This window comes from Schistocerca nitens, chromosome 2, assembly GCF_023898315.1.
Source record: "Schistocerca nitens isolate TAMUIC-IGC-003100 chromosome 2, iqSchNite1.1, whole genome shotgun sequence".
NCBI classification, from domain to species: Eukaryota; Metazoa; Arthropoda; class Insecta; order Orthoptera; family Acrididae; genus Schistocerca; species Schistocerca nitens.
In genome coordinates, this window is record NC_064615.1 from 1,118,430,332 (window position 1) to 1,118,442,782 (window position 12,451).

General features: G+C 39.5%; 1 protein-coding gene across 1 annotated transcript in view; it reads left to right on the forward strand.

The window, feature by feature from the left end:
• The first annotated feature begins 4,937 nt into the window (after positions 1-4,937).
• LOC126235590 (Down syndrome cell adhesion molecule homolog) overlaps positions 4,938-12,451 on the forward strand; it is a 45,098-nt gene continuing 37,584 nt past the window's right edge. The window contains exon 1 of the mRNA XM_049944303.1: positions 4,938-5,186. Coding sequence (XP_049800260.1) covers positions 4,938-5,186 — 249 coding nt within the window. The remainder of the gene's footprint in view (positions 5,187-12,451) is intronic.

A 12,451-nucleotide genomic window follows, 5' to 3' on the forward strand; every position in this document is an offset into this window, starting at 1 on the left:
GACGACTTTTTGTGTTCTAAATCTTTTGTCAGAATAACAACAATGAGAGTATCTGAACAAGGTGAAGCCTCCTCCCATGGTGCAGATGATGCTGATATTGCATCAGTAGAGGAAGAATTAAATACTATGAATCAGTCAACTACAGAGGTAAGTGTTAGTCCAGTTAAGAAACTGTGGTCAGTGAAGGCAAGTCATAAGCTCTATGCATCAAGAAAGTGCAGAGAAATTACTGAAGCTATGGATGAATACACTACTGCAAAATTGACCGCACTCCTCAAAGTAGAAATTCCATCTTCAGAAGAAAATGAACCAAAGTACTCTTGCACCTCTTACCAGGAATTTTTCACAAATATCAATTAAGCTGTCGAATATTGTACATCCTGCAGTGAAAAAGTGCAAGTTTTAACTATTATTCCAGAGACATTTTCAAAGAAAACAATTTTGAACCACGTTCCATCAGTATCAAAGTACATGGACAAATCAAGAAATGTGAGGTCTGTAAAAGGAGTCTTTCGAAGGCCAGATATCCCTATTATGGTCATCCCATAGATGCAGCTCAAGTTCAAATAGTGCAGTCATTTTATCTGGAAGATAAATAGGACTGTTCTCGCCTGAGTGCCAGCAAAAAAGACACTATAACTGTAACAGATGAAGATCAAAAAGTTGTGAAAGTGAAGAGGTACGTGACTTACAGTATTAAAGAAACTTTTGCAGTTTATAAGAGCAAGTATACATCTTCACATATTGGAAGATCAAAATTTTATTCACTACGATCTAAGTGGGTTGTTCCACACCCACCTAGAGATGTCTGTTTATGTGTGTACTGTGCGAATTTTGAAGTTTGTGTTGTAACATTGAAGAAATTACTAGAGCAAGTGACATATGACACCTTGGTTAGGTGAGTGAAGTCATTGATAGTCTGTGATGTAAACCGAGAGACTTCTTTGTTTGAAGTATGTGGTGACTGCCTGGAAAGGGAGGACTGTCTTTTCAGGGACTTGGCCTGGAAGACATAGTAGATTACTCTGTAGAAATTACATATGTGACATGGGAGGAAAATAAACTAATTCAGAAAACTGTTTGTTGCCTTTGACAGTTTCATTGATGAACTTGGTAAATGGCCAGTGAAAGTAGTAACACACCAGCATCTGAAGAAATTGCAACAACTACATTTGCAGAAGTGAAAGGGTGTGTGCAGTCTGAAGAACTATGTTTAGTGCTTCACTGTGATTTTGCTGAGAACTGGTGTGTAATTCCTCCACGAAAAGTACAAGTGTATCATTGGAGTAATGACCAGGTTTCAATTTTCACAGGAGTGACATATTTTCAAAACAAGACCACAAGTAGTGCAGTTATAAGTGATGACACAGGGCATGACTCAGCACATACTTTGCTAGCAATGTGCAAAATTCTTTAACTGCAAATAGGGACACAGAAGATCATTATTATTTCTGATGATGCTCCTAGTGAGGAGGAAATGGTCTGAAGTGTGGCAAGACAATTCATGGCTCTTGGCCTGCGATAACACACCCCCACATCCATCCCTGTTGGTGGCTGACGTTTGCACAAAAAGTGAAATCATTGTGCTGCCTCATCCTCCATACACTCCAGACCTGGCCCCAAAATTGATAGCTCGGTTGAAAGGATGAAGATTTGCAACTGAGTATGTGGGAAGTTGGGGCAACCAACTGGTGCTGCAGCAGCCAATCAGGCTTGCACATTACTTACCGTAGCATGGTGTAAAGTGCCCCATGTTTATACAGCCCTCACTCATCATTTGGGAAAGGAGAGGCTAGAAACAAAGGCCAGAAAGCTGCCACCTATTGGGAGAGTCCAGCATTTTATTTAAAATATATGTTTTTCCCCTGACTTGGATCATGCCTTCCACTCAGTTTTGAAGGATGGCACAAAAAGCATCAAGATTCTTATGAAAGTCTGACAACCAAGCTGCAACAATAGATACTTTTAAAGAACACTTAATAAAATATTTAGGTGAGATCTGACATCTATCACTGGTCACAGGTTGCTGCTGTGCAGGTGGTGGGTGCTGATGATTGTGTTGTACACCACAGTGAATAACAGCAACTGTGATCTCTTATTTTAATCTAATTATTGCTGAAAAGTTTTGTTAAGCTTTCTGTGGTTGAAAAGATCCTACATACATTCTGTATAAGTATTGTGATTATTAAGTAAATATTTCATGAAATTGCTTTCTAGGGACATTCATGTTTAAATATTGCGAATAATTCATATACAATAACACACGCATACAAGGTAGCTACAATGTCACAACTGCTATGCGACTGATGTTGTCAGTAACAAAGCAGTCAGGGGCAACAAACATTGTTTATTAACATCGTTTTTTCATTTACTTTCGCTGAAGTGTTTTTAATTTTCAATTTCAATTCTTTTTGAATACCATATTTACTCGAATCTAAGCCACATTTTTTTCCCTGTTTTTGTAATCCAAAAAACCGCCTGCGGCTTAGAATCGAGTGCAAAGCAAGTGGAAGTTCTGAAAAGTGTTGGTGGGTGCCGTCACAACTAACTTCTGCTGTGGAACATATGTAGCGCTACACAGGCATGCTTTGTAGGCACAAAGATAAATACTGGCTCCAAATCCTCTGCATCAGTAAATAAATTAAGAAAAAGGTGGAAGACGAGCTTTTTTCTCCGCCCCGAGTTTCCACCACTGCATTTTCATACATTATCCAACAAAGTAAATACAAATTCCGTACTGTTCATCTTCGAATGTAGCAGCATTTCAATGTACTACGAAAATCCAACGGCGACTGGCAAGACTGTTTGGGATGTTTGTCAATATGGCCAACTCTACTTGTCAATATGGTCAACTCTACGTTCTGAATTTTTTTCCTACCTGTGAGAAGAGATGGTTGCTAATAAGGAACTTTTATGAACTGTGAATCACATGTAGTATTCTCTTCACCATACGAATAATACGAATATAAACTTTTGCCATGTATTGTTTCGTGTTTGCTGCTATCTCATTTAAATCCTATCTGCCTAATAAACTACGAAGCTAGAGTGAGACAACAGCAAACGCGGAAGAATATACATATCATGTCATGTTTATATTGGTATTATTCTTATGCCTAATAGTGATACAGTCAGAAATGAAGCACAGCAATTGACTAGGTTTCTAAATCTAAGATGACTCTAATTTCTGTGCAGAATGTAATGTACCAAAGAGGCGCCTGCAAAGATTTTCAAATGGAGAAAAATTTTTGCTAAACTCTCGTTCAGAACATCTTCTATCATACGCAGTCTATTATTTGGTTCTTGTTGATCATTATCAAAGAAAGCAGCAGTGTAAGTAACAACAAATAGCAGTCTCTTGCCATTGTTTCGCTAATGAGACGATTTCTCTTATTTATTTAATTGTAAGCAGCAGTAGTGCGCACAAAAGCAAGCCATGCCACAAGCGGCGACAGGCCGTAAACACGCACTATCAGAATGAGACAAACAATGCGTGACACAGTACAGTAATGAATTTTCAGCTTAGAGTGACGTAAACATCTATAACAAAGAAAACGGCGCTTATCAGATCAAAGAAAAATAAGCAATCAATTCAAACCAGACGAAGCACGTGAAAAAGGAAGGGTACCCGTATAAACACGGATGGAGTGCCTGACGCATAGCAATGGCTACCTGGTAAAGCTTAACTGCTAAGCTTACGACTCGAACCAAACTACTGTAGCTGTATCATCATTCATTCTACCTAAATTGTGTCTCATATTACAATGGACCAACTTTGTTTCGATTTGGAGATGCGGCCTAAAACTTTTCTCTCCCCTTGAATTTCGAGTCTCAAATTTCAGGTGCGGCTTAGATTAGGGAAAATTTTTTTTCCTTCATTTCGAGTCTCATTTTTCAGGTGCGGCTTAGATTCGAGTGTGGCTTAGATTCGAGTAAATACGGTACCAGAAACTTCCCATATTATTAAGAAAATAAATTTCCTTTGGGTTATTCCTCAAAGGAGGACACTAATGGGTCAAAAGAAAGACACAGGTTTTGCATAGACGAAGTAATAGGAATATTGCGGATGTTGATAATTCTATTGTTGTCCTGATGCATACATTTAAATGTGCACTGAACGTGATTCCAAATAATTTTGAGAGCTATAATTGTGGTTTGATGAATTTTCAGTGCAGTTTTTTTTATTGTAGATCAGGTCCACTGACTCAGCTGGTCGTTGGCCGAATTTTGACCACAGGCAATACTAATTTGTGAAAGTATCCTGGATTCATCTGCAATGTTAACAATTACATTCTTCTATCGTTATTCTCATGAAAATATTTGGCAAGTTTTTCAGTAGCAAACAATGTGCAATTAACTGGAATTGTCTCTGTTAACTACTAGGAAATATTTATCAAATTACTGTTTCAGTACCAGCAAGATTTAGTATGGCACACCAGAATGTGACAGCTTTGAAAGGTGACGCAGCAGTTCTTGATTGCACAGCTGAAGGAGATAAGCCAGTTTCAATTACTTGGTTTAGTAATGGGCACCAGTTTGACAGAAAACTATACTCACATATCATATTGAAGGAAGAGGAATCAGAAAATGGAACATCTTCAAAACTGATTGTCCGCGATCTTCAAAGGAAAGACACTACTACTTTTGAATGTGTGGCTTCAAATGAGTATGGGAGTGACCGGCTGGAAGTAAAATTGATAGTACAAGAGCCACCAGAACCACCAATAAATGCCCATGTAAATAATTTTACCAGTCGCTCACTAAAACTGAGTTGGAAAGAGCCATATGATGGAAACAGTGCCATTACATCATACATCATCCAGTATAAAAATATGTCAGGTATGTTTGTTCTGTAGTAATTCTCCATAGTTTGACACAAATGTATCTTTATTGATATGTGCTTATCTCAGAAACAGCGTAATTCCTAGCAGTGTCTACACATGTTGACAGTGCCATGGAGCCTCGATGTACCACAGATTGAGGTGGATGGACTCCAGCAGGTAGCCTCGTTGAGTGACCTCATGCCAGCACATGTATATAACATAAGAGTTCTCGCTGTAAATGATGTTGGGGCATCTAACTATAGTAATATTCTCACAGTAACGACAAAAGAGGAAGTTCCTGAGGCCCCACCAAGAGATGTCAGAGTTAAAATGAAAGATTCAGAGACTCTGCTTGTAAGTTGGAAGGTAAAAACAGTAAGCATAGTACTTAAAATTATAAGGAAAATAATATCCTTTAAACTGTGCTCCACATGTTCAGTTCATTGTATGGAAGTCACTTTTATACCATCAAAAGCTGCTGTAACACTGTTGAATCAATTGCACTTGGAGTATGACAATACTTTGCCTAGCACACAGTCACTCCAATATACACTGAAGCACCAAAGAAACTGGTATAGTCATGCAAATTCAAATACAGCGATATGTAAACAGGCACAATATGGCACTGCAGTCTGCAGTGCCTACATAAGACAACAAATGTCTGATGTCACAGCAGGGACTGCCAAGCTGAGAACACTAACTGCGCTAGGCTGACCAGATGTCTCGGCTTTCACCAAAATGTCCCGGTGTCGCAAGATAATCACTCTGGATTCATAATTGTCCCATTTTTAATCAAGAAACAAAATGCATGCAGTAACATTTCTTACTTAATTAAAAATTATGAGAATTAAATTCTCTAGTAGTAGGACGTTAGAGAAATGTATTTCACAATATTTACTGTATTAATAACCAAATACCTTCTTTTTAATGAGGAACTGCTAAAATCAATCCATTCATTCTTCTGATAAATACTACTAAGGTAAATCTTAAGATAATTTATTTACAGATTAGTAATATTTACATTTCCCATCCCAATTCACAAATTGAAGATACACTCCTTTTTGAGTTCTTCAAGTGTAGCATCGTCATGGGCCTATTATCAGCTTCAAAATATCACAGTACCTGGCAAGAAAAATAAGAGTAAGATGTAACTGCAGTAATGAAGTTAAGTGTAAACTATAAACAAAAGTGTCTTGACTTTTTCACTTTGAAATCTGATCAGCTTAGAATGTGAGCTCCTTCCAGTTCTCCGTCATCTTCAGAGCTAGAATCACAGTAATCAGTTCCACTATCACTTTCTGCACCACCTAAATCTATGATTATTTTATCTGTTTCATTGTTGATAATTTTTTTTTCTGCGTGTATTCCTGCTCATTTTTTTTAAACACGTTCTCACAATGAAATCCAGTCTTCTTTACTCATGGATTTAAATTTCTCCTCACACAAATTTTTCAGACTTTACATTGCAGAGAACGTTCCTAGAAGCTACCCAACCTTTTACAATCAACCAAATATTTTCTATTGGATTTAATTCTGGATGGTAAGGAGGAAGGTGTAAGGCAATGTGACCAACATTTTCAAGGATTTTATTGACGGAATACTCGACTGTCATTGTCTTGGTTCTTCTAACGAGCTCATAGAGAACAGACTTAACATGTCATCTGAGAATGGGATACGTTTCTTTGCTAGCCACTTTCTGATATTAAACTTCCTGGCAGATTAAAACTGTGTGCCCGACCGAGACTCGAACTTGGGACCTTTGCCTTTTGCGGGCAAGTGCTCTACCATCTGAGCTACCGAAGCACGACTCACGCCCGGTACTCACAGCTCTACTTCTGCCAGTATCTCGTCTCCTACCTTCCAAACTGCCCGAGTTCAAGTCTCGGTCGGGCACACAGTTTTAATCTGCCAGGAAGTTTCATATCAGAGCACTCTCCGCTGCAGAGTGAAAATCTCATTCTGGAAACATCCCCCAGGCTGTGGCTAAGCCATGTCTCCGCTATATCCTTTCTTTCAGGAGTGCTAGTTCTGCAAGGTTCGCAGAAGAGCTTCTGTAAAGTTTGGAAGGTAGGAGACGAGATACTGGCAGAAGTAGAGCTGTGAGTACCGGGCGTGAGTCGTGCTTCGGTAGCTCAGATGGTAGAGCACTTGCCCACGAAAGGCAAAGTTCCCGAGTTCGAGTCTCGGTCGGGCACACAGTTTTAATCTGCCAGGAAGTTTCATATCAGCGCACACTCCGCTGCAGAGTGAAAATCTCATACTTTCTGATATTGTCTGTAGTTGAGTCAGATGTTGGAGCTTTGTTTGTTTTAACATTGTGATATGGTACATTGTCGAGAACTATTACAGAGCTAGATTTTAAATTGGGAATCAGCTTTTCTGTCAACCGCTTCTCATAATTTTGTTGGTTCATTTGCTTGTGGTAATCTCCCATTGCTTGATTTGACTTCCACATAATAAGCGCATTAGGAATAAAGCCATTTTCACTGCCTGCATGAGTTATTATTAGGTGTTGTCCCTTTGATACCGGTTTGAGGAGACCATGAGCAGTATTATCATTCCATGATTTCCCAGATACCATAAAATAAAAGTTTCATCAATGTAAACAATGTCTCTGTTTTCTTCCCTACACTTTTTTTATTAGCTTCAAATATAATATTCCTTTTTCTCTAATTCGCTTCTCTCTAACAGTATCAGCCTACGTGATTTTGTTTTTTTCCCAGCAGGAATCAAACTTGAAAGTCTACTGCTTCTTTCAATTACTGTTTAATTCCTTCCTCTGTAGGCACATGTTTTTCAGCCAGATAAAAGTTGTAAACACTTCTCATAACAATGGCCTCATCAAAACTGTCAACATCTATAATTCTTTTTTGTATACATTTTTTATCTAATTTCCTTTTCTCACAATGTTCCAATAGCTTGCCTTCCCTTTTAATTTTCTGGATAGTGCTACATGAAATGCCTGTGGCCACTTCAGCTCTCAGCTGAGCTTGCTCCACCAGGATGTTCATCCTGTGAGAGGACTCAGTCTCCATAAACATTAAAACATTATTACAATGAAATGAACACACTTAGCTGCTTACAGGCGTTGACATATGTCCCGACCGAGACTCAAACTCGGGATCTCCTGCTTACATGGCAGATGCTCTATCCATCTGAGCCACTGAGGACACAGAGGATAACGCGACTGCAGGGATTTATCTCTGGCATGCCTCCCGCGAAACCCACATTCTCAACGTATTGTCCCGCACTACATTCGTCGTGCCCCTGCCCATTATTACTCGCGGCGCGTTGCCGATTCCCGTAAGAGTTCGGGCACTGTTTGTGCATTCGTACAGAAGAAGAAGATGGTCAAGTGGCCAGTGAGCCTTAACTATATATATGCTAAGATGGTATCTGTTCTTTCGGACATGTCCGAAAGAACAGATACCATGGGTGATGATGCAGCTCGTTAGAATGAAATTACAATGAAATGAACACCCTTAGCTGCTTACAGGCGTTGACATACGTCAATGGAGACAGATGAAAATGTGTGCCCCGACCGGGACTCGAACCTGGGATCTCCTGCAGACATGTCCGAAAGAACAGATACCATCTTAGTATATATATATATATATATATATATATATATATATATATATATATATATATATATATATATATATATATATATAAGGCTCACAGGCCACTTGGCCTTTTCTTCTGTGCGAATGCACAAACGGTGCCCGAACTCTTACGGGAATCGGCAACGCGCCGCGAGTAACATAGTGCGGGACAATACATTGAGAATGTGGGTTTTGCGGAGGGCGTGCCAGAGATAAATCCCTGCAGTTGCGCTATCCTCTGTGTCCTCGGTGGCTCAGATGGATAGAGCGTCTGCCATGTAAGCAGGAGATCCCGGGTTCGAGTCCCTGTCGGGCCACACATTTTCATCTGTCCCCATTGACATATGTCAACGCCTGTAAGCAGCTAAGGGTGTTCATTTCATTGTAATTTCATTTTAACGAGCTGCATGGTCACTGATGGTATCTGTTCTTTCGGACATGTCCAAAAGAACAGATACCATCTTAGTATATTAAAACATTATGTATAATCTACCGTGACCGGCTATTCAGTTTTCTGCTTTTTGGTTTTGAAATACTAATAGACATCATTTTCAGTATGAAGTCACTGCGCACTAGTAATACAAATACCGAAAAAGAACACAAAGGTGGAACTTGTACTGCACTCACAACGAATACACATGGCACACTGAGGGCAGCCAAATATATTTTGGCAGAGCTGCACACTTTTGCTCATGCACAGTGGCTATCTGGCTGTTTCAGAGTAATGGTCATGAAGCTCTCAGATACCTGGTGCGAACTGTATACAATGTCTCTGAGGTAGCGATAATAGGGGTTTGGGGTTCCCGTACAACCAGTTCACGAGTGGACCATGGATATCAGATATCAGGAACCCTGTAAAACATCAAATCTCTAACATCGCTTCAGCTGGTAAAAGATCCTGCAAGAACAGGACCAATGACAACTGAAGAGAATCGTTCAGTGTGACAGAAGTGAAACCCTTCCGCAAATTTCTGCAATTTGCAATGTTGGGCCAACAACAAATGTCAGCGTGCAAACCATTCAATGAAACATCATTGATATGGGCTTTCAAAGCTGAAGGCCCACTTATATTCCCTTGATGACTCCATGACACAGAGCTTTACGCCTTCTCTCGGCCCATCAACACTGACATTGGTGTCTTGATGACTGGTAACATGTTTCCTGGTCAGACAAGTCTTATTTCAAATTGTATTGAGTGGATGGACGTGTACAGGTATCTAAACAATCTAATGAATCCATGGATCCTACATGCCAGGGGACTGTTTAAACTGGTAGAGCTCTGTAATGGTGTGGGGCATGTGCAGTTGGAGTGTTATGGGACCCTTGATATGTCTAGATCTTACTCTGGCAGGTGACATGCCCAACTATCCTATCTGATCACCTGTACCCATTCATGTCCATGGTGCATTCTGGCAGATTTGGACCATTCCAGCAGGACAATGCGATGCCCCACACATCCAGAATTGATACAGAGTGGCTCCAGGAACATTCTTCTGAAGTTAAACTCTTTGCTGGCCACCAAACTCCCAGACATGAACATTATTGAGCATATCTGGGATGCTTTGCAACATGCCTTGTGTTCTTACAGATTTATGGTGTCAGTTCCCTCCTGCACTACTTCAGACATTATTCAAGTCCATACCACATTGTGTTGCTGCACTTCTGCATGCTCGCGGGGGCCGTACACGTATATTAGGCAGATGTACCAGTTTCTTTGGCTCTTCAGTGTATGTTGTTTTATTTTATACATATATATTTATATGGCACAATAAAACACACACACACAGAGGGAGAGAGAGAGAGAGAGAGAGAATGTCATTAAAGAACATATCCAATTGTTAACTTAATCTTGATGGACAGAATATCATTTTTCTAACCTCATTTATGTATTTGAGGTACAATGGTAATGACAGACAAGTTGTTTATAAGACTTTGAGTTGTAAGATGATGTCAGGCTAGTTAGAGCAGAATGAACTTCTTTTTAATGACAGCTTTTTTTGGTATAAAATATGAATTTTGTGTTGGGGCTTTAATATTGAGTGAGACACACTAGTTTGTAAGGCCTGACACCGTCAGGTGAAGGAAAAATAGTGGTCTGTGTTATTTGTTAAAAATTCTTAATAGTCTTGATCACACTAAAAAATTAATTAACAATTCGCTGGTTACAGGTTTTTGTTGATTAACAACCATCTTTAGATTTATGAAAATGAACAGAAAATTTCCTTACAGATATTGTGAACTTAACAATTTTGAAAAGAAAACATACATTATTTAAAGAGTATCAAAACATAAATTAATAAGAATTGTACCACACTTACTGAAGGATCAGAATCTGCGTATCATGTTGACCACAACATCATTGTTACAAATTGTAACTGAGATCTATGGCAATGAACTGGAAGTTACCTTTCAGTTAATGTGAACACTTAACAATCTTTGAAACATACACTATTTATAAAACTTTTAAAACACAAAATAAAAAGAGGAATCTGTGTGTAAATTCAATGTTGGCCGTCATTGTTGCTAAGTGTAACATGTCAGTAGCAGAACAATAGGCAAAGCATGACTCTCAGTGTTCAAAACCATCACTAAGCTTTGTTCTTTATGTGTTTGTTTACATCAACCATAGTAGAAGACTAAATTCTGAACGTGCTTGTACAAGCTTTGCTCTTTATGTGTTTGTTTACATCGACCATAGTAGAAGACTAAATTCTGAACGTGCTTGTACAAGCTTTGCTCTTTATGTGTTTGTTTACATCGACCATAGTAGAAGACTAAATTCTGAACATGCTTGTACAAGCTTTGCTCTTTATGTGTTTGTTTACATCGACCATAGTAGAAGACTAAATTCTGAACGTGCTTGTACCAGTCCACCAAAAGCGTGCACACAGATTGATCGTCTCATTGTTTTAAATATTAACAGCCACCCTTTCACCAACTTTTTAATACTGGCTTATTACACTTAGTAACAGTTATGTGCATTGTACTTCAGTACAGATTCCAGTAAGTAAAAACGTTTTTTACTATAGCAAGTTTGTTTGCATGGCCATCATTTGCAGCAAGCACAGAGATATCCATTTTGTAAGTAAAAACAGCATTATTCTTGCCGCAATGTATCAATGTACGAGGGCGGTTCAGAAAGTAACCTCCGATTGGTCACAGTGCGGGTTGTGGGGGGAGTAGCGACGCCATCTGTGCGTTCACGCACTCAACAGGTCAGTCGGCATCAAGCCGTGGTCAAGTGAACGTCGTACCTGCGCTAGTTTAGTTTTTGTGGCAGTTTGAAATGTGTGCTGCAATAGAAAACCCCACCAGATGTGAAGTGTGTGCTGTCGTAAGGTTTTTTACAGCCAAAGGATATTCTGCAGCAGCTATTCATCGTGAGCTTTGTGCCGTGTACGGACCAAGAGTTATGAGTGAAGGAGTTGTCCGTGAATGGGTACGTTTATTTAAAAGTGGACGAGAAAACGTTCATGATGAAGAGAGGAGTGCTAGACCATCATTGGTGACTGACGAACTCGTTCAGACAGTTGATGCAAAAGTTTGTGAAAATCGACGTTTCTCAATGTCGGAGTTGTCTACTGGTTTTCCACAGATTTCTAAGACTCTCTTGTACGAGATAGTGACAGCAAGATTGGGTTACCGTAAGTTCTGTGCACGATGGGTGCCCAAAATTCTTACCGACCACCACAAAACTCAAAGAATGGCCTCTGCATTAGACTTTCTGTCACGTTATGAGGACGAAGGAGAACCATTGTTAAACAGAATCGTGACCGGTGACGAAACCTGGATTAAGTACGTGAACCCTGAGACAAAAGAACAATCAAAGATGTGGGCACATTCAAATTCGCCTACCAAACCAAGAAAAGCCTCGCAAGATTTTTCTGCCAGAAAACTGATGGCAACGGTGTTTTGGGATGCCAAAGGGGTGTTGTTGGTTGAATTCATGGAACGTGGTACGACCATTAATCAAGACGTGTACTGTGAAACAATAAAAAAGTTACGACGGGCTATACAGAACAAACG